Genomic DNA, 20337 nt, shown 5'->3' with positions numbered 1-20337 from the left:
GTGTACTACTACAAAAGTAATGCATTATATAGATCAGTGTTTCTTAATTCTGGTCCTAGGGACCCAAAGGAGTGCACATCTGATTCCACTAATCAAAGATTTGATGATGAGCTAAATCAGCTGTGTAGTGCTAAGGCAAAAACCAAAATGTGCACCCTTTTGTGTCCCCAGGACCAGGATATAGAGAATAGGGTGCCATTTGGAATGCAAAAATTGTCTATTTGTATTGTATGGTAGAAAGAGAATGACAATGGCATGCTATACCTTAGGAAGAAAGACAGTAGGGGAAAGCACAAGCAATGTACACCCATGCAAAACAGTTCCTGTCATGTACATAGTAAGTGAGTCTCCAACACTTACACCTGTGTGTTCCAAATGGCACCCTATTCCCTATATAGTGCACTACTTTTAACCAGAGCTGGTCAAAACTAGTACAGTATATTAATAGAGAATAGGGTGCCATTTTGGACTCAACCCTTGTTCGTTTGTTCTGCCAAGTAAACTGTACTGTATAAGACTCTTACCAGAACAGAGATCCTATTAGTTATATATGTATTTCTATGCTTACCAGGTTAGGTATGCTGATGAAGAACAAGGTTGCAAGGCACAAACAGGAAGAAGTATAATTCACAGAAGTTCACATTACTAAGAAAGATCCAATAAAATACTTAGATGAAGAGTTAAAACATGGACAGCATGTTGTTAATGGGACAGAGAGATGGAGAGATGACGATGTGCAGCCAGAAGTAACCACGGCACACAGAAGTACTGTACCAGACCTGGGTTCAAATACAATATGAAATAATTTCAAATACTTAATGTGGGCTTGATTAAGCTTGTCTGGCGCAATTAAACCAATAGAAAAGTCGCAAAAAGATTTCAAATAGGATTTGAACCCAGGTCTGCAGAGGAGTACTCCACCAGTACAGGACAGCTGAGTACTTACTTCCTTAATATGGTCTGTAGTGATAGGCTTGTTGTGAGAATCTATCGCCCCCTCTGCTACAATAATGATATTGAGCCGTTTCTTATCTGCACGATTCTATAAGAATACAAACAAAGCACAGATATACAGTACATGACAGAACATTTTTGCATTTGGCTTTTCAAAAGCTGGACCCGGTTTATGCTGAAACAGCTGCATGCCTACCAGAGAGAGAGAAAGAACAGATCTGCCTACTACCTCTGTCCATTTCTCACTTAACAGAGTCCTTTCATCTGTAAAGCATGAAGCTATTCACACATCTGTAGGACCTGCTTTTGGTTCCCCCTTCGTTGCATATTCAGGTACTCACATCCTTGACATTATTAACAGTTATAGCCTTTCCTTGTCTGTCAATGGCTCCTTCAGCGACAATGATTATATTCAGCCTTGAACCCCTGGATCGGCTCTGGACATTAAGAAACACAATGAACACTGCTGCTTTTGCTATGGTTGAAGGAAATAAAATACACTACAACGTGTTATCACTAAGCAGTAAATCCTATTCAATGTGAGGTATAGATTGAAATGTATTTGTTAGATCTGCATATGTCAGATGTTACCTGTGTGTGTGTGTGTGTGTGTGTGTGTGTGTGTGTGTGTGTGTGTGTGTGTGTGTGTGTGTGTGTGTGTGTGTGTGTGTGTGTGTGTGTGTGTGTGTGTGTGTGTGTGTGTGTGTGTGTGTGTGTCTGTGTGTGTGTGTGTGTGTGTGTCTGTGTTGTTACCTCAGACAGTTTCTGACACATCTGTTCCTCCCACCCGTCCTCAGGGGGCATCTCAGGGATCAGCACCCAGTCAGCCCCACAGGCCAGAGCACTTACTAAGGCCAGGTACCTACACACGCACGCACGCACGCACGCACGCACGCACACACACACACACACACACACACACACACACACACTGTACATTTAGTATACAATAAAATATCAAATATAAATACATGCAATACAAACCCATTTGTGTATGTACAAACATTTTCAAAACAGGACTGCTGAGAGTCCATTGCTAAATTGTAGCAAGTACAAGAATAAAGCAGGAAATGAAAGCAGAAATGAAATGCCATTCCATACCCACAATGTCTTCCCATGACCTCCAGCACAAATGTCCTCTGGTGGCTGAGGGAAAGGAGAGAAGTCTGTGTAAATGTTGATTGTGTACAAACAACACCACTGAGATAAATATGCCACTGTATCTGTCAGTACCTCTATCTGTGTAAATGTTGGCTCATCTAAAAGTTAAGAAATGTACCATTCAACAACAATCATCTATGTCAGTACCTCTGGGCTGTAGTCATGATTGCGTCCACCACCTCTATGATTCTGTGCAGGGCAGAGTCTGTCCCGATTGTCATGTCAGTGCCACAGAAGTCATTGTCGATGGAACCCACCATTCCCACGATGTGCAGCTCTGAGTTGTTCTGGGCAGCCTCCTCATCAATCAGACCTTTATACACAATGCAACGTAATATGAACCTACTGGCTTCACTACTGAGTAATGTACACTCATAGATGGAATGGCTGTATACAGGCTTTGGTAATACATAGTAATAAATGTTTTACTACAACATGTCAGGCATATAAATACATTTTTTTGCGTAGAAATTAGTGATGGAGTAGATTACTGTGAACATTTGGTCCACTCCATTGACTACAACATTGAGATACCCTGCTGGACCAGTTCCTCCAGTAGTCCGCTCCACTCCTCTCTGAAGAGGTTGGCCCCAGTGAGGCTGCCGTCCCCTCCAATCACACACAGGTTGGTGATGTCACGCTGCACCAGGTGGTGGGCAGCCTTTAGACGCCCCTCGTGGCTGCGGAACTCCTTGCAGCGGGCACTGCCAATGACTGTGCCACCCTGACAGGAAAATACAACAGCCAAGAATTCAGATGAATGGATGAATGACAGTTGAAAAGATGGATTGATGGATGGATGACAACTGAATTGATGGATGGATAGGTTGAGGTTGGTGGATAGATGAATGAAGATTGGATGAATGGGTGAAGGATAGATGGAGGGATGGATGGATGGATGATTGAATTAATTAATGTTGGAAGGATAGACGGATAAATGTGGATGAAGGTAGGATGAATGGAACAAAACAGCTCTAGACCAAACCAATGGATGATATTATCTGACACAATTGAGCACATTGATAGGTGTCATTAATTCAACATCGCACATATTTTTTTAGTGTTGTGTGTTTTGTTGTCATTAACTATCAGGTTCATGCAGAATCCACAATGACAGGGCACCTTCCACTCTGTTTAGCATCAGCCAGAAATGCAGCTGCGCTCATCTGTCACATGCATTTGTAAATTCTGGGACCACAAATATATTCAAACCATTAACCATCATATACTGTATAATATACTGTAGCCTCTGGCCAAAATATTCATTAACCACTACGTATACTATATATATAGCCTGTGACTGTGATGATAATGTTAAACAAATCCATAGTATTTTGCCTAAAGGCATTCATTGCACTACTTACCACTTGCAGCATGCTTGAGACACTTTCCCATGATGCCTCTTCAATGTTATCCCCACCATCTACCATACCCTGGTAACCCTGCATAGAGAAAATAAATATTAACATTATCTCACAGCATAGGCCTATATTTCCTAATATTAATATGAACATATTCATGAATTACAATGTTGTTACATAGTAACAGTCGTTGACTCTGCAACGCATCTTTGATAACATCAGGGATATTGACTTACATTCATTTTGAGAGGACAATGCTAAATCATGCTAACTGCTACCTGTAGCAAAAGTAAACAACATATTATCATGGATGCTGTCTCTGCTGGCATACATAGACAACTCGAGGTAAGATCAATTTGGCCCAAACATGAAAATTAGATGAACCATCCCTTTAACACTAGCACAAATGATGCCCACTTATTAAAGGTACACTGATATATCTCACAGCATACTGTTGTTTATTCAAGACTCATGGCAATGGCACTACAGGGACGTTTGAAGCTTCCTGTAATCTAATTATTTAGACATTGACACCAGAGCTCATATCCTCCCTCCTCCATTGAGTCAGACAGAGCAGATAACAACATGTTACAGTTAGCCTCTTGCAGAGCGTATGTCCCAAATTCCAACCTATTCCGTATAGTGCACTACTTTTGACCAGCGCCCATACTGTCACGACTTCCACCGAAGGTGGCTCCTCTCCCTGTTCGGCAGTCACCGGCCTACTAGCTGCCACCGATCCATTTTTCCTTTTCGTTTGTGTCTGTCTGTATTGTTTACACCTGTGTCTTATTAGTTGATTTTGGTGGGTATATTTACCTCCGCTGCCTGCTAGTCTTTGTGGGGGATTGTTTTCTGTGGTTACGTTATCAGGGGTGCGTGTCTGCACCACGGGGTTTTCTTTTTCTCACGGCAGTTGTGCCGTTTGGTATTTTCCCGCCCTGACCTTAGAGATCCTTTTTATGTCTCTATTTTGGTTTGGTCAGGGCGTGAGTTGGGGTGGGCATTCTATGTCTGGTGTTCTATGTTTTCTTTTTCTGTGTGTTTGGCCGGGTGTGGTTCTCAATCAGAGGCAGCTGTCTATCGTTGTCTCTGATTGAGAACCATACTTAGGTAGCCTTTTACCACCTGTTTGTTGTGGGTAGTTGTTTTATGTTTTATGTTGTTGCACCAGACAGAACTGTTTTGTTTCGTTCTCTCTCTTTGTTGTTTTTGGTTGTTTCAGTGTTTTGGTCTCCTCCCTTAGACGATCGTAACAGGTATGAGTTTAGGAGTAGAGGTTTCTCCCCCGTGTGTAGCGTTTATTTCGCTGTGTGTGTGGCGAACTCATTTGGGCGTGTTTCAGTCCCATGTTGTAGTTGAGTTGGGACTGCCTAATAAACTATTTTGCCACTGGGACTTCCTTGCTCTCCTGCTCCTGATTCCTGCACCTCCCTTCATTAAGAGGCACGTAACACATACCCCATTGCCTATATAGTGCACTACCTTTGGTGTGCATAGGGCTCTGGTAAAAAGCTGTGCACTATAGAGGGACTAGTGTGCCATTTGAGACACAGACAGTGAGTGTGCTGTGAGCCTGCTCAACGGAATAACTTTCATCAGTCATCAAACACTGGAGTCTCTAACAATAGACGACACTTAAGCAAAGACTCCAGCCACCCAAGTCATAGTGTTCTCTCTACTAGCACACAGCAAGTGCTACCAATGCAAGTATGGAACCAACAGGACCCTGAACAGCTTCGACCCCCAAGCCATAAGACTGCTAAATAAATAGTTAAAATAGTTTACTAATTAGCTACCTGCATTGACCCTTTTTGCACTAACTATTTTGTCTCATCACACACGTTGCTGTTACTGTTTATTGTCTATCCTGTAGCCTAGTCACTCTATCCCTACCTATATGTACATATCTACCTCAAATACCCCTGCACATCGACTTGGTACTGGTACCCCGTGTATATACAGTAGCAAAGTTATCATTACTCGTGTATTTATTCCTTGTGTTATTATTTTTCTATTATTTCTCTGCGTTGTTGGGAAGGGCCCGTAAGTAAGCATTTCACTGTTAGTCCACACCTGTTGTTTATGAAGCATGTGACAAATACAATTTGATTTGATTTGATATTCTCATACAGTATTCCATCATGACCTCATGACCTCTGACCAGACCTCTGACCAGGCGTTAAGTCATCCTTATAAAAGCATTAAGTGAAAACTGTAGAGACAGAATCACACCTAATTTAATTCTTAAGCCCTGGAATTATTTTATTTGATCCCATTGTTGGAAGTGCCTGTAAGCAAGCATTTCACTCTAGTCTACACCTGTTTACGAAGCATGTGACAAATACAATTTTATTTTATTTGACCCCAGTGGACAGGAACATTATTAGATAACCTCCAGAGTCAGAAGTATGATTTCCTCAGCATATTAATTAGCTGCTTATGTATGGGAAACTGTTCCCGCTACCAACACCATGACTTCAAAAGTTTCCAATTCAAATACTCTACTTCTCATTTCCATGACCCTTAAATGAAATAAAAGTCATCTCGTTGAACATTTATACCGAAGAATCACTCCTCCTCTGTTTTATTTAAACATTACACATTTTGCATAGAGATCCTTTTAATCACCAATTTAATTTAGTGTTCTATTTCATTCTGTAACATTTTGTTTATCCAAACCACTACTGCTCAAAGAAAAAGCTTTGCCCTATGAGCACAGAGCTTGTCGGTGTTGATTTGTCTCAGTGTCAGTGGTAGAACAGTACAAGTACAAGTGTCTATCATGATCTCACCTCATGGACGAAGTAGACTTTAGCTCCCACATAAATACCCATGCGGACCACAGCCCGTACAGCAGCATTCATACCTGCACAACAACAACACAGAGAGGCAGAGAGAGACAGAGAGAGACAGAGAGAATGAAAAGTACATTCATTATATGACAATGCATGTTATATTTGGTAGGTTACAGGCTGAAAATACTAATCAGGGAGATGGGATGAATCATGTAAATCAAGTTAACATGGTGTGCTCCGTCCAGCAGAGAAAGATACTTGCATAGGCATTGACCTTGATTCAGTATCTAATACCTTTTCCATTGACAGTGTGGAAATTGGTCATAATGATTACAAAGACTTGCATCTTAGTTGCACCAAAACAACGTTAATATTGTAATACAAGTGTGGGAATAATTTTGAATGCAGTATCTTTGGTCACCTTATTACGGACAAGAAAATACACTCTAATCTAGTACCTACAGTAAAAGGGTTATCTGGCTGTCCCCATAGGAGAACCCTTTAAGGAACCATTTTTGGTTCCAGGTAAGAACCCTTTTTGGTTCCTTTTTGGTTCCCCTTCCACAGAGGGCTCTACATGGAACCCAAAATGGTTCTACCTGGAACCAAAAAGGGTTATCCTATGGGAACAGCCAAAGAACCCTTTTAGAACCCTTTTAGAACCTTTTTTTTCTAAGAGTGTAGCACTTACTGCTTACAGCTACATTCTCATTAGTCTGTACACGCAGCCAAGAACAGTAGGGCAGCCCTGTGGTGCCAACACTGCTCTATGCTGATGTCCTTCCACTTCTCCCACACCACACAACAAGGCTGCTATTCACTGGCTTCCCAGAGCACTCTGAGTGTGGGCGGGAGCAGGCGCTGCCTTGGATGTCATTATTGTTAGTGTCAGCCTCCAAGAGCTTCTTAGGCCCACAACAATGGACTCACGTGTGTCTGAAATGGGACCCTATTCCCTATAGTGCACTAGTTTTTACCCCTATTCCTTATATAGTGCACTTACTTTGACCAGGGCCCACATAGGGTACACTATATAGGATATAGAGTTTCATTTCAGAATCAGCATGCCTTCACAGTAAACAGACTGTAGAGAGACCAGAGTGCATGGTTGGTCTGGCACAGATATTAAGGGTCTGTTGTCTGGGTCGATGCTAACGAGCACTGATTCTGGTACTGTGGGTTGGCTGGTGCCAGTCATTGTTGCTAGGAGACCAGTAACAATATAAGATGAAGGAGACCTGTGTGTACACAGAAAATGGTACATATATTATCGAATGTAGGCTAACAATTAAGCTAACACTTAATCCCACTGGAAGATTTCCTGAAGCATGGCCAATGGTTCTGTAAGTCATTTTAGGAATCACCCTATATACAGAACCAACTGATCTTTTCTGGCAGGTAAGACTTGTAAGTAGTTTTTACTTACATCATGTGAGAAAATATGCATATTGAATGTTCTACTCTTCAGGGTAGGCTACAGGATGCTTTCTAGCTTTGACCGCAACTGGATTCTGGCGGGACTTTTGTCCGAATCGCACTATATTCCTGCTGTGTAGACAATGGTAGATTTCGTGGTAGGTAGTCTCGTACAAAGTGCTTGGTCTGATGGTAGCCCACTGTTGACACAGCAGGAATGTAGTGTGATTGTGACAAAAGTTTGATTCAGGTGTTTATTTGATAGCGAGGGACAAATGTATCTTTACGACGGCCAAGTAGTGTTCGTAGAGATTATCGACTAGGTATGTTTAGGTATGTTTGATTTCTCTACAGCAGGCAGTGCCGTGTTTTCATGAATACCAAGGGAAGCCAGGCTTCCCCCAAACTGTACAAATAAAAAAATAAAAACACATAACATAATGTATCTTTCATCTCTCTGTGTTTCATAATTTTCTCACAGGAGAAAGCATCCGAGCGATCAAAACAGTACTCCTCTGTATCTCTACATGACAACCATCTACAGTTGAAGTCGGAAGTTTACATACTCTTAGGTTGGAGTCATCAAAACTCTTTTTTCAACCACTCCACAAATGTCTTGTTAACAAAATATAGTTTTGGCAAGTCAGTTAGGACATCTACTTTGTGCATGACACAAGAAATTTTTTCAAAAATTGTTTACAGACAGATTATTTCATTTATAATTCACTGTATCACAATCCAGTGGGTCAGAAGTTTACATACACTAAATTGACTGTGCATTTAAACAGCTTGGAAAATTCCAGAAAATGATGTCATGGCTTTAGAAGCTTCTGATAGGCCAATTGACATCATTTGAGTCAATTGGAGGTGTACCTGTGGATGTATTTCAAGGCCTACCTTCAAACTCAGTGCCTCTTTGCTTGACATCATGGTAAAATCAAAAGAAATCAGCCAAGACATCAGAAAAAATAATTGTAGACCTCCACAAGTCTGGTTCATCCTTGGGAGCAATTTCCAAACGCCTGAAGGTACCACGTTCATCTGTACAAACAATAGTACTAAAGTATAAACACCATGGGACCACGCAGCCGTCATACCGCTCAGGAAGGATACGCGTTCTGTATCCTAGAGATGAACGTACTTTGGTGCAAAAGTGCAAATCAATCCCAGAACAACAGCAAAGGACCTTGTGAAGATGCTGGAGGAAACAGATACAAAAGTATCTATAGCCACAGTAAAACGAGTTCTATATCGACATAACCTGAAAGGCCGCTCAGCAAGGAAGAAGCCACTGCTCCAAAACTGCCATGAAAAAGCCAGACTACGGTTTGCGACTGCACATGGGGACAAAGATCATACCTTTTAGAGAAAAGTCCTCTGGTCTGATGAAACAAAAATAGAACTGTTTGGCCATAATGCTTGCAAGCCGAAGAAGACCATCCCAACCGTGAAGCACGGGGGTGGCAGCATCATGTTGTGGGGGTGCTTTGCTGCAGGAGGGACTGGTGCACAAAATAGATGGCATCATGAGTGAGCAAAATGATGTAGATATATTGAAGGAACATCTCAAGACATCAGTCAGGAAGTTAAAGCTTGGTCGCAAATGGGTCTTCCAAATGGACAATGACCCCAAGCATACTTCCAAGGTTGTGGCAAAATGGCTTAAGGACAACAAAGTCAAGGTATTGGAGTGGCCATCACAAAGCCCTGACCTCAATCTTATTGAAGATTTGTGGACAGAACTGAAAAAGCGTGTGCGAACAAGGAGGCCTACAAACCTGACTCAGTTACACCAGCTCTGTCAGGAGGAATGGGCCAAAATTCACCCAACTTATTGTGGGAAGCTTGTGGAAGGCTACCTGAAACATTTGACCCAAGTTAAACAATTTAAAAGGCAATGCTACCAAATACTAATTGTATGTAAACTTCTCACCCACTGAGAATGTGATGAAATAAATAAAAGCTGAAATAATTATTCTGACATTTCACATTCTTAAAATAAAGTGGTGATCCTAACTGACCTAAAACAGGGAATTTTTACTGGGATTAAATGTCAGGAATTGTGAAAAACTGAGTTTAAATGCATTTTTCTAAGGTGTATGTAAACTTCTGACTTCAACTGTATCTGATGTTGTCTGGTACAAACAAGTATAACATTGTTGCCGCCCGTAGCATTGAAGGCAATGTAGGGGTGCGCCTAGAGCTCTTGTGGTGACCGTATCACCGCTACAACGGTGGTCATGAGTCATGAAGGCAGTCAAAGTCACGGTAATTAGGCTTCTCCAAGCTCTGATGCTGCATCCTCCATTTGCTATTTGGAAGCATCCTCCTGTTTCGATACAGGTGAATGATAATGGTCCATTCTAAATCAAAACAAATTTCACACATATATTATTTAATATACGTAAGGACAAGATTAAATCAAGAATATTCTGATGGGTGACTATATTAGCCTATCACTTGTGAATTACATATTATCACTTGTGAATGATTCCCAGCATAAGAAAAAAAAAAAAATTGAATCATAGTCGAACACCTCATGTAGCCTAGCCCATAGGCCTATATGTTTTATTAAGGTTTGTATCACAACTAAAGTGGCCAAATAACTTCTTAAAATTAAGCACATTAATCTGCTTTACAAGGGGTGTAGAGCCTAATTGTTATACATAAGCAGCGTGTGAGTTTCAAGTTTGGGGAGAGATCATTTTCACCATAAAAATGCACCTTTATAATAAAAGCATTACATGCATAATTGCATTTGCGGTCACTTTTAATAATGGTGTTTTCCGCTAATGGAACATTTGTGCTTATAGCCTACTACCATGTGCGCATTGCTGCGCTTATAATGTGAAGAAATAGCCTAATAGTTTATCAACATTTTAAGCTAAACTTTCTGATCTGTTGCATCAGCCACATTGTGTAAAACAAAATGTTGATGCTAGTGGTTGTATTAATTTGGGATCTATCGCATCCCACAACTGTCCCAGACTATGGTTGGAATATTTTTTTCTCGCACAGAATAGAATAGGTCGACCTTTCTACTATGGGGATGGTAGATTGACATAGGCTAGCGCTTTTGCTGTTTGTTAGGCCTACTCATCTTGTTGGCTGACAAAAGTAAATGTGGACAGTTCTTCCAATATCTTCAATGTTCACCTCGGAATTGGATAAGGATGCGCGCAGTTGCGTCCCCGATGTGTCGGTCTTCACTTGTAGCCTGTGAGAAAGACCCGATCACGTGATTGAGTGTGCAGCACTCACTGGCCGCAAAAGGCATGGATTCTTTTAGGGTGCATTACGGCCACACAAAGGGGATGCCGCCATGAAATTCTAGACATGATCAAGTGCTTGTCAAATTGTGAATGAGTGATTGATGTAGTGTGTACAGCCTAGGCAAAAAACAAATCAGAGATCATGCCTTTCAAACAACTTTTTTCAAATCATCATTAGAGTCGCATCATGCAGCCTTACAATCTGTTAAAAATCAAAACATATAGCCCAACTTTTGTAGAACAACTAAAGTTACATTAATAACTCTAAATTAAGCATATAATAATACCTATTTCTTTGTTAACCGCTCAACACAGAATAGCTGCATGTGCGCACTCCCTCAAATCATTTGGAGAAAATATTATTTCTGTCACACCCTGATTTGTTTCACCTGTCTTTGTGATTGTCTCCACCCCCCTCCAGGTGTCGTCCATCTTCCCCATTATACCCTGTGTATTTATACCTGTGTTCTCTGTTTGTCTGTTGCCAGTTCGTCTTGTTTGTTCAAGCCTACCAATGTTTTTTCTCAGCTCCTGTTTTTCCCTAGTCTCTCTTTTTCTTGTCCTCCTGGTTTTTGACCCTTGCCTGTCCTGACCAAGTACCCACCCCCCTGACCACTCTGCCTATCCCTGAGCCTGCCTGCCATCCTGTGCCTTTGCTCCACCTCTGGATTACTGAACTCTGCCTTACCTGAGCCTGCCTGCCGTCTTGTACCTTTGCTCCTACTCCGGATTATCGCCCCCTGCCTGCCTTGACCTGTCGTTTGCCTGTCCCTGTGGTTACAATAAACATTGTTACTTCACACAGTCTGCACTTGGGTCTTACCTTGATTCCTGATAGTTTCTATTTTATTCAGCTTTGTTCAATTGTATTCTTCATACTATAAAATAATGCCATGGAATTCTAAGCAAATCTCGTCTGCTAAATTCACTTTTGTAGCCCACAGCCATTTGGCTTAGCCAGATCAGGACCTAACATAAGGACAACTCAGAGTATGCTATTCTGTTCTTCTGAAATAGACAACATTTTCTTCATATCATGCTTCTTTAGACCTGTCTAAATTAAATAATGTATTTATTGTGGAGGTGTAGGCTATATTACATGTATTTATTAGACTTTTTAAAATGTAGATGTTCAGAAGGTCAGCATCAGTGGCTTGTGAAAGCCAGGAGATGGTAAATGTGTTTATGTTAATTACCGTGAGACCGACAGTTATTTTCGTGACCCCCGCAGCCCTAGGTGCGCCAGGAGGTTGCTATCCGGTTTTGCGATAAAACAAAGGTGTGGTTGAATTTATTCTGCCACTGTCTTATTGTCTCGGCCTTTAGGTCTATATATATATATTGGTCGCAAGGCATATGAACTAACAGGTTACAGAGCAAATGTCACGTTCTGACCATAGTTCTTTTGTATTTTCTTTGTTTTAGTGTGGTCAGGGCGTGAGTTGGGTGGGTAATCTATGTTTTCTATTTCTATGTTGGTTTTCTGTGTTTGGCCTGATATGGTTCTCAATCAGAGGCAGCTGTCTATCGTTGTCCCTGATTGGGAACCATATTTAGGTAGCCTGTTTTCTGTTGGGTTTTGTGGGTGGTTGTCTTCAGTCTTTGTGTGTCTGCACCAGATAGAACTGTTTCGGTTTTCACTTTTGTTGTTTTGTAATTTGTAGTGTTCAGTTTTTGATTATCATTAAATTAAGATGAACACTAACCACGCTGGGCTTTGGTCCTCTCCAAAGCCAAGGAGTTGTTGATGAAATTGGAGGAGAGTGAAGAGAGAGAGCTGTTGGTTTGGCGTAGTATGCACGGCATTCGCCCTGAGGAGCGTGTTAGCTGTCTGATGCCACCTGTGTCAGTTCCTAGTACTCATCCTGAAACATGTGTTAAAGTTCCGGAACAATTGATGCCGGCTATACACACCAGGTCTCCAGAGTACCTTCACAACCCGGGATGTTTTGTTCCTGCTCCCCGCACTCGCCCTGAGGTGCGTGTTCCCAGTCCGGTACCACCAGTTCCGTCACCACGCACCAGGCCTACTGTGCGCCTCCAGAGTCCAGTATGCCCTGTTCCTGCTCCCCGCACTCGCCCTGAGGTGCGTGTTCCCAGTCCGGTACCACCAGTTCCGTCACCACGCACCAGGCCTACTGTGCGCCTCCAGAGTCCAGTATGCCCTGTTCCTGCTCCCAGCACTCGCCCTGAGGTGCGTGTTCCCAGTCCGGTACCACCAGTTCCGGCACCACGCACCAGGCCTACTGTGCCCTGTTCCTGCTCCCCGCACTCGCCCTGAGGTGCGTGTTCCCAGTCCGGTACCACCAGTTCCGGCACCATGCACCAGGCCTACTGTGCGCCTCCAGAGTCCAGTATGCCCTGTTCCTGCTCCCCGCACTCGCCCTGAGGTGCGTGTTCCCAGTCCGGTACCACCAGTTCTGGCACCACGCACCAGGCCTACTGTGCGCCTCCAGAGTCCAGTATGCCCTGTTCCTGCTCCCCGCACTCGCCCTGAGGTGCTTGTTCTCAGTCCGGTACTACCAGTTCCAGGCACCATGCACCAGGCCTACTGTGCGCCTCCAGGGTCCAGTATGCCCTGTTCCTGCTCCCCGCACTCGCCCTGAGGTGCGTGTTCCCAGCCCGGTACCACCAGTTCCGGCACCACGCACCAGGCCTACTGTGCGCCTCAGCAGGCCTGAGCTGCCCGTCTGTCCAGCGCCGCCTGAGCTGCCCGTCTGTCCAGCGCCGCCTGAGCTGCCCGTCTGTCCTGAGCCGCTAGAGCCGCCCGTCTGTCCGGAGCCGCTAGAGCCGCCCGCCAGTCAGGAGCCGCCAGAGCCGCCCGCCAGTCAGGAGCTGCCAGAGCCGCCCGCCAGTCAGGAGCTGCCAGAGCCGCCCGCCAGTCAGGAGCTGCCAGAGCCGCCCGCCAGTCAGGAGCTGCCAGAGCCGCCCGCCAGTCCGGAGCTGCCCTTCAGTCCGGAGTTGCCTTTCAGTCCTGAGCTACCCCTCAGTCCTGAGTTACCCCTCAGTCCTGAGCTGCCCCTCAGTCCTGAGCTACCCTTCAGTCCGGAGTTGCCCTCAGTCTGGAGTTGCCCTCAGTCCGGAGTTGCCCTTCAGTCCTGAGCTACCCCTCAGTCCTGAGCTACCCCTCAGTCCTGAGCTACCTCTCAGTCCTGAGCTACCTCTCAGTCATGAGCTACCTCTCAGTCCTGAGCTACCCCTCAGTCCTGAGCTACCCCTCAGTCCTGAGCTACCCCTCAGTCCGGAGCTGCCCCTCAGTCCGGAGGAGTTTTTTCAGTCCAGAGGCGTCCTTCAGTCCAGAGGCGTCCTTCAGTCCTGTGGGCCCATTTATTAGGGTTCCCAGGCCAGGGTCGGCGGCGAGGGTCGCCGTTCCTAGGAGGCTACTAAAGCGGACAAAGACTGTGGTGGAGTGGGGTCCACGTCCAGCGCCAGAGCCGCCACCGCGGACAGATGCCCACCCAGACCCTCCCCTATAGGTTCAGGTTTTGCGGCCGGAATCCGCACCTTGCCCCCCCCCCCCCCCCCTCCCCTCCGTACTGTCACGTTCTGACCATAGTTCTTTTGTATTTTCTTTGTTTTAGTGTGGTCAGGGCGTGAGTTGGGTGGGTAATCTATGTTTTCTATCTCTGTGTTGGTTTTCTGTGTTTGGCCTGATATGGTTCTCAATCAGAGGCAGCTGTCTATCGTTGTCCCTGATTGGGAACCATATTTAGGTAGCCTGTTTTCTGTTGGGTTTTGTGGATGGTTGTCTTCAGTCTTTGTGTGTCTGCACCAGATAGAACTGTTTCGGTTTTCACGTTTGTTGTTTTGTAATTTGTAGTGTTCAGTTTTTGATTATCATTAAATTAAGATGGACACTAACCAACCACGCTGCGCTTTGGTCCTCTCCTTCTTCCACCGACGAAAGCCGTTACAGCAAACAACACAATTATCACAACACATAGGTTATAATATCGCTTTTGGGGGGGGGGGGGGCTTGACTTCCCCAGTGATTTTACCCACGCACGCAACTGACTGCAGGGTTCCCCAACTGGTAGTTTATTTGGCCCACCCAAGTTTCTTTTTTTGCATTTTAATTGTTGGACATAGAAGACAGTAACAACACCAGGAAATCGTCCCTAGTGATTTTAATTTTGGTAATCTGTTCCCATGTATTCCTACACATAATAGAGATATCGTATACAAATGTAAGCAAGGTTTGAAATTATGTTTTAGTTAAATATTATTTCTGTCTGGGCTTCTTGTGGTCAATTTGGAGTCAAAAAATTATTTCTAATTATGTTCCGGCCCACCGACCAGCCACTCAAAAAAAATGATTTGGACGCGGCTGAATCTAGTTGATGATCCCTGCTCTACAGCAACAGGATGCAGTGTATTTCTCAAAACAGACATATGCATACAACCTCTTCCTTCCAGCACTACTGACCCTTCAAGATAGGATCAAGGAAAGTAAAGAACAGCAGGCCAATGAAACACAGCGACACAACAGTGTGTTTGAAGGCTTTGAGCAAGGTGAAAATATTTGGGCCATGCAGGTAACAATCTTTAAAGCTGTGAAGAGATAACGCGTCATTACATGGTTACACGTGTAGGCTTTTTAGAACTAGTACTCTGATGAGAAAGGGAGTAGCCTACTACTCTACTCCCCACTATGTCACACTTTAATGACAGATACAGTAGGCTATTGTTGCAAATGTACTACAGTATCATAAATTCAGTGGAAATCTCAGCCTGCTGTAGTCTGCCAATAAGATAGTCCATGTAAAGAGAGTACAATATTATTAGTGAATGACAGCCAGGGCCAGGCATGGAACAATGAAGGGCTGAGTCACACTTATTACTACCACAGTCCTTTACTGAGATGTCAGTTGTGTTTCCACATTATAGTGACGCATAGAGGTAGCCAAATGTCTCAACTCTGTGAGATGTAGGCTACATTTCGGAGTTGAGAAACCCAGGGGAAAACTCCGCTACTTGCTGCGCCTCACGTAGGTCTACCCTACTCTCATCCCCATCCTCCTCTTCACATGCTTGTCTGCCGATTAGTCATGCCATGCGCGCTACAATAGTCAAGATGTGTTTTAATTGGCAGCCACCTCTCCTTGTGTCCCATGATATGGTGCACTGTGGTTGTGTCCCAAATGGCACCATATTCCCTGTAAAGTGCACCAATTCTTATCAGAGCCCTATGGGCCCTGGTCAAAAGTAGTACGCTATATTGGTAATTTGGGACACAGCCCCCCGCCACTTCCTGCCAGGCTGGCACAAATGTTAACCTTATCCTCAGAGGTTTTAATGCACAGGGAACTTTATAATGATAGTCACATTGAAATAGGCTGATATAAAATTAAATACATTATAATATTGATAGGCTAGTATGCAGTGGCAACCCATCATTCAGGGCAGGTGGGGCAGAGCCCAAAAAAATGTCTGTTTTGCATGCTATTGTGGCATTAATACGTGCTAATATCAGATAGCAAACAATGTAAAAAAGAAAAAAAAAAAGAATCATTGAGTTAATAAAGCCGCACACAAACATGGTCTGTTTTTTGCTTTCTTGAGTAAGGCAGCTCCAAAATGAAGGTGTTTCAGCCTAGCTCAGTGCTTTCTGTGGTGAAAGCACTGAGCCAGCGGAAAATACGGAGCGTAGGGGTTGGTAATGTTCACTTGTTGCGCCGTGATTGGCTAAGTGTTCTGTCACTCACGGGGACACTACGTCACCGCAAAATCTACGGAGAGAACTCTAAAATTCGAACCCCTTTGGTGCTGACATACAGTTACATTAGAAGTGCCCATCAAAGGCTCAAGGTCATTGACCACAGATAAAATTACATCAAATCACGTTATATCTACTGTAGCTTTGATTGGACTGATCATGTCAACATCAAACTTTCAAAATCTTAGCTAGCAAGCTAGACAAGCAGTCATCCTCATGAATCAAGTCAACAATCTACTGGCAAATCCTTTTCATATGAAGATAAATTATAGATAAAACGTATCGGTGCTCATCGGCCATTGAACATAAACATTACACAACAAGATGGAAATTCAACAATGAGAGGCTTCGAAGGAATCAGTGGCTAACTGCAAGCATTGCTAAGCAATCACTAGCCTGCTATTCAGTGGAGTGGGTGTGTTGTCCAAGTCTGGGTTTAAGGGTCTCTTTTCCAAGCTTAAAAGGATACAAATGCACATGCAAGAGAAATGGGAACGCTGGAAAAAAACTAGCTCGGACTGGGAAAATATATTTTGAACGATTATCCAACTCGGATGTCAGGAACTCTGGCTTCTTTCTAGAGCTCCGACCTGAAGATCACTGACGTCATGAATCGGCCTTGTTTTTTTCTGAGTTCCCAGTTGTCTTGAAAGCAACATAATTCCAGAAAATGCCAGACTTTGATGACAAAATTTGCCCACAAGAAGGACCGCCGTGCCACCTTCCTGTTCAAGTGAGCACAGCACAACAAGATGAGTCCAAAAATATATTGTATGCTGCTACATAAATTATGTAATATGCCAGGGAGATATGTATACTGTAGCTAAGAAAGTAATACTATGTGTATGTTGTGTAATAAGCTATTAGTAGCCCATGTGGCTCACCCTATTAATTTGGTCCCTTTCCCCCTCATAGCCTAGCCTACTGTTCTTACTTGGTGGTGCACATGTAGCCTATACCCTGTTTTAGAGAAATGTAATCATTGAATATTTTAAGAGCTTTCATTGTCTGCTTATATGCCCCCTTCATTTATCCCACGGTTCTGTCTTGGTGTACAGGGAAAATACTGTAAGAATGGCCCGTGAACTTAATTCTATTAATGTACATTTCAAAAGTGCTGAACAAATAGTTATATTGACTACGTCCGTCCTAGCTCGCTCATTAATGTCTTAATCGAAATTACAAATCGCCTCTTATCCGCTTGTCGTCCCCTTATGCTATAGTTTGTACATCTCAATTGTTAGTAGAAACCACATTTGTTTAAGCAAGTCAGCTATATCAGCTGTTTTTTTTAAGGCAGTAAATGAGGCAGAATTAACTGTTTAGCTGCCAGACAAGGCTCCTCTGATAGCCAGGTGTAGCAGTGGTAAGGATTCACTCCATGATGCTGAAAAGAAAGCTCTGCTGTTGGGACAGCTTTATGTAGGCCCTACCAGTTTGTGGGCACCGTTTGTCACGGTTATAGTGCAATTCATGTATTGTTTAGTGTTGTGTTGTGGCTTTGCTGGCATGGATCCCAATTTTCTGTTGTTGTTGAGTTTGCCCCACCAAGATTTACATGCTAAAATCGCAACTGCTACTATGCACATATGCTTAGCTCTCTGCAATTGGCATGTTGAGTTTAACATCCAGGGCGTGCGCCTGCAGACGTGATGACATATCTGCGCCATAGGTTATCAACGAATGGAATTCCGCAATGCAGGCTTCAGTGTCGAATAGTGCTATCCGGGATTCTTGGGACGTCCACACTCTTACCCTAACCCTAACCCTAACCTTAACCATAAATATCCCTTACTGGATAGCACCGACCCTTCAGTATGATACACTTTTTTGCTCCGTGTTTTTGTTGATTACAATAATGCATCATATCCCTTTTCCAATTGTGTGACAATTCTAACCAAAAATAGCCTACCAATTGCCTACATACTCCACAAATAATGGTATTATGAATTTTTATTTCATGTTGAACAGCTTTTTTGGGTCAATACTCAACTAGCCTACATTATCTTTTGAATAATTAAGACAAACATATGAGAACAAAATACTGAGTTCCTTTAGGCTAAACACAATGACAGCACTTTTAATACTGATAATAATTCGACACTTTGTTTCCCTTTTAGTATCGTAATGATTACACAATTCCAGCGTTTGTTACAGTATCACTCTAATCCACTTGTAGCCTAACAGTAACTGATACCTTGAGCATCTCCTCCGCTTGTCAGAACGCCGATGGATTTTCCAGCACCGGAAAGATTCTCAAAGAATTTCTTGGTGTCCTGCCGCTTCGCCATGGCTCTTCTATCCTTCACAAGATTATATACGAAAAGTCTTATTTGTTGTTGGTATGTAGGTTTTTCAATTAAATAGGTGTCGGTATTTGAGAGACCGACTGTAAATGAATGCAGTGGTTAACGCCCCCTTCCTTTCCCTGCTTCGCTGACTCGTTTCTGACAGTCACCGATGGCACCAGTGAGGTCACGGCTAGATGGGATACAGTTTGTGTCAAATTAACGTCTAAAGTATTATTTTTTTTTGGGGGGGGGGGGGGGTTTAGCTAACCTTAACCTAATTATCATAACCTGATAAGTTAATTATCTTAACTTGCTGCTTAAACAAAATCTGTTCAATTCTGATATAAACTGTATCCCATCTAGTCAAAACCCAGCGGAGAGCCTATAAAGTGATCCTCTTGTAATTAATTGACAGCGGTGTCATCCAATAGAATGCTGCATCACGTATATTCCTCCAACTATTCTGACCAATTGGGCCGGTAGAAATTACTAGCGCGACAACGATGAGGTAGGGACAACGACGAGGTAGGGACTAGGAACAGTTAAACAGGGAGCAATGAAGAAGCTGGCATTTCACTAGTTTTTATTTTATTTTTTATAAATCTGTCCATAGGCATAGTTGAGTTTTAACCTCAAAGTGAATTTACTATGTAATGAAATATAGTCTCTAATATTGTCTGATTATAACTAGTTTGTCCTGCATCACTCCTTCAGCCTAGACCTACTGCATCATATTACATAACAGGCCACAGCCCCATCATGAGCAAGAAACCAAGATGGCATCTCAGAGACTCAGACTATCCGCTGTCATACTAATAATGATGTCACTAATGGTCACATAGCCCCCACCAAGCTTGTTACCATCCAGGCATCCTTATTTTCAGATTTCGTCCAGACTGGAATGATACTACTCTGGAGAGGGGTGGCTATAGAATGTTTATGTGAAGAATCAATTGCTTGGCCAGAAAAGAGAGAGGGGCACACCTACTGGTAGAAAGGACATGGATGATGAAGAACAGACACAAGGATAATATGTCAGTAGCATGCAATATTCTTCTGCCCCACACCACATTACCTAATTGGTTATATTTACACAGGCAGCCCAATGTTGACACTTTTTCCACTAATTGGTATTTTGACCAATCATATCAGATCTTTTCACATCAACTCTTTTTCAGAGCTGATCTTACTGGTAAAAATACCAATTAGTGAGCAAGTTCACATTGGGCTGCCTGTGTGAACACAGCCATACTGACACAAAGCTATTGTCTGCCTAAATGTTATATTATTCCTGGAAAGCCTCTCCTTACAAAGCCCTAAAATATTAATGAAAGTCCAGGTGGGGTAGTAGTAGAGCCTTTCGTGTGT

General features: G+C 43.2%; 1 protein-coding gene across 9 annotated transcripts in view; it reads right to left on the bottom strand.

Annotated features, from left to right (window-relative positions):
* LOC120020394 (ATP-dependent 6-phosphofructokinase, platelet type-like) overlaps positions 1 to 19083 on the bottom strand; it is a 37891-nt gene extending 18808 nt beyond the window's left edge. For 6 of the 9 annotated variants that reach the window (XM_038964010.1, XM_038964009.1, XM_038964011.1 and 3 more), the window contains exons 1-7: positions 6272 to 6343; positions 3480 to 3557; positions 2650 to 2839; positions 2263 to 2428; positions 2056 to 2100; positions 1708 to 1816; positions 1296 to 1391 (exon numbers count right to left, since the gene is read on the bottom strand). In XM_038964010.1, the coding sequence (XP_038819938.1) occupies positions 1296 to 1391; positions 1708 to 1816; positions 2056 to 2100; positions 2263 to 2428; positions 2650 to 2839; positions 3480 to 3557; positions 6272 to 6343 (756 nt within the window). Of the gene's footprint in view, positions 1 to 946; positions 1043 to 1295; positions 1392 to 1707; positions 1817 to 2055; positions 2101 to 2262; positions 2429 to 2649; positions 2840 to 3479; positions 3558 to 6271; positions 6346 to 18875 lie in introns of those variants that run through there. The other 3 variants (XM_038964015.1, XM_038964016.1, XM_038964008.1) reach the window with 2 other exon arrangements.
* Between the last annotated feature and the right edge of the window lie 1254 nt (positions 19084 to 20337).

The sequence above is a fragment of the Salvelinus namaycush genome, chromosome 25, assembly GCF_016432855.1.
Source record: "Salvelinus namaycush isolate Seneca chromosome 25, SaNama_1.0, whole genome shotgun sequence".
Taxonomy (NCBI): Eukaryota; Metazoa; Chordata; class Actinopteri; order Salmoniformes; family Salmonidae; genus Salvelinus; species Salvelinus namaycush.
This window is presented reverse-complemented; position numbering and strand designations above follow the sequence as displayed.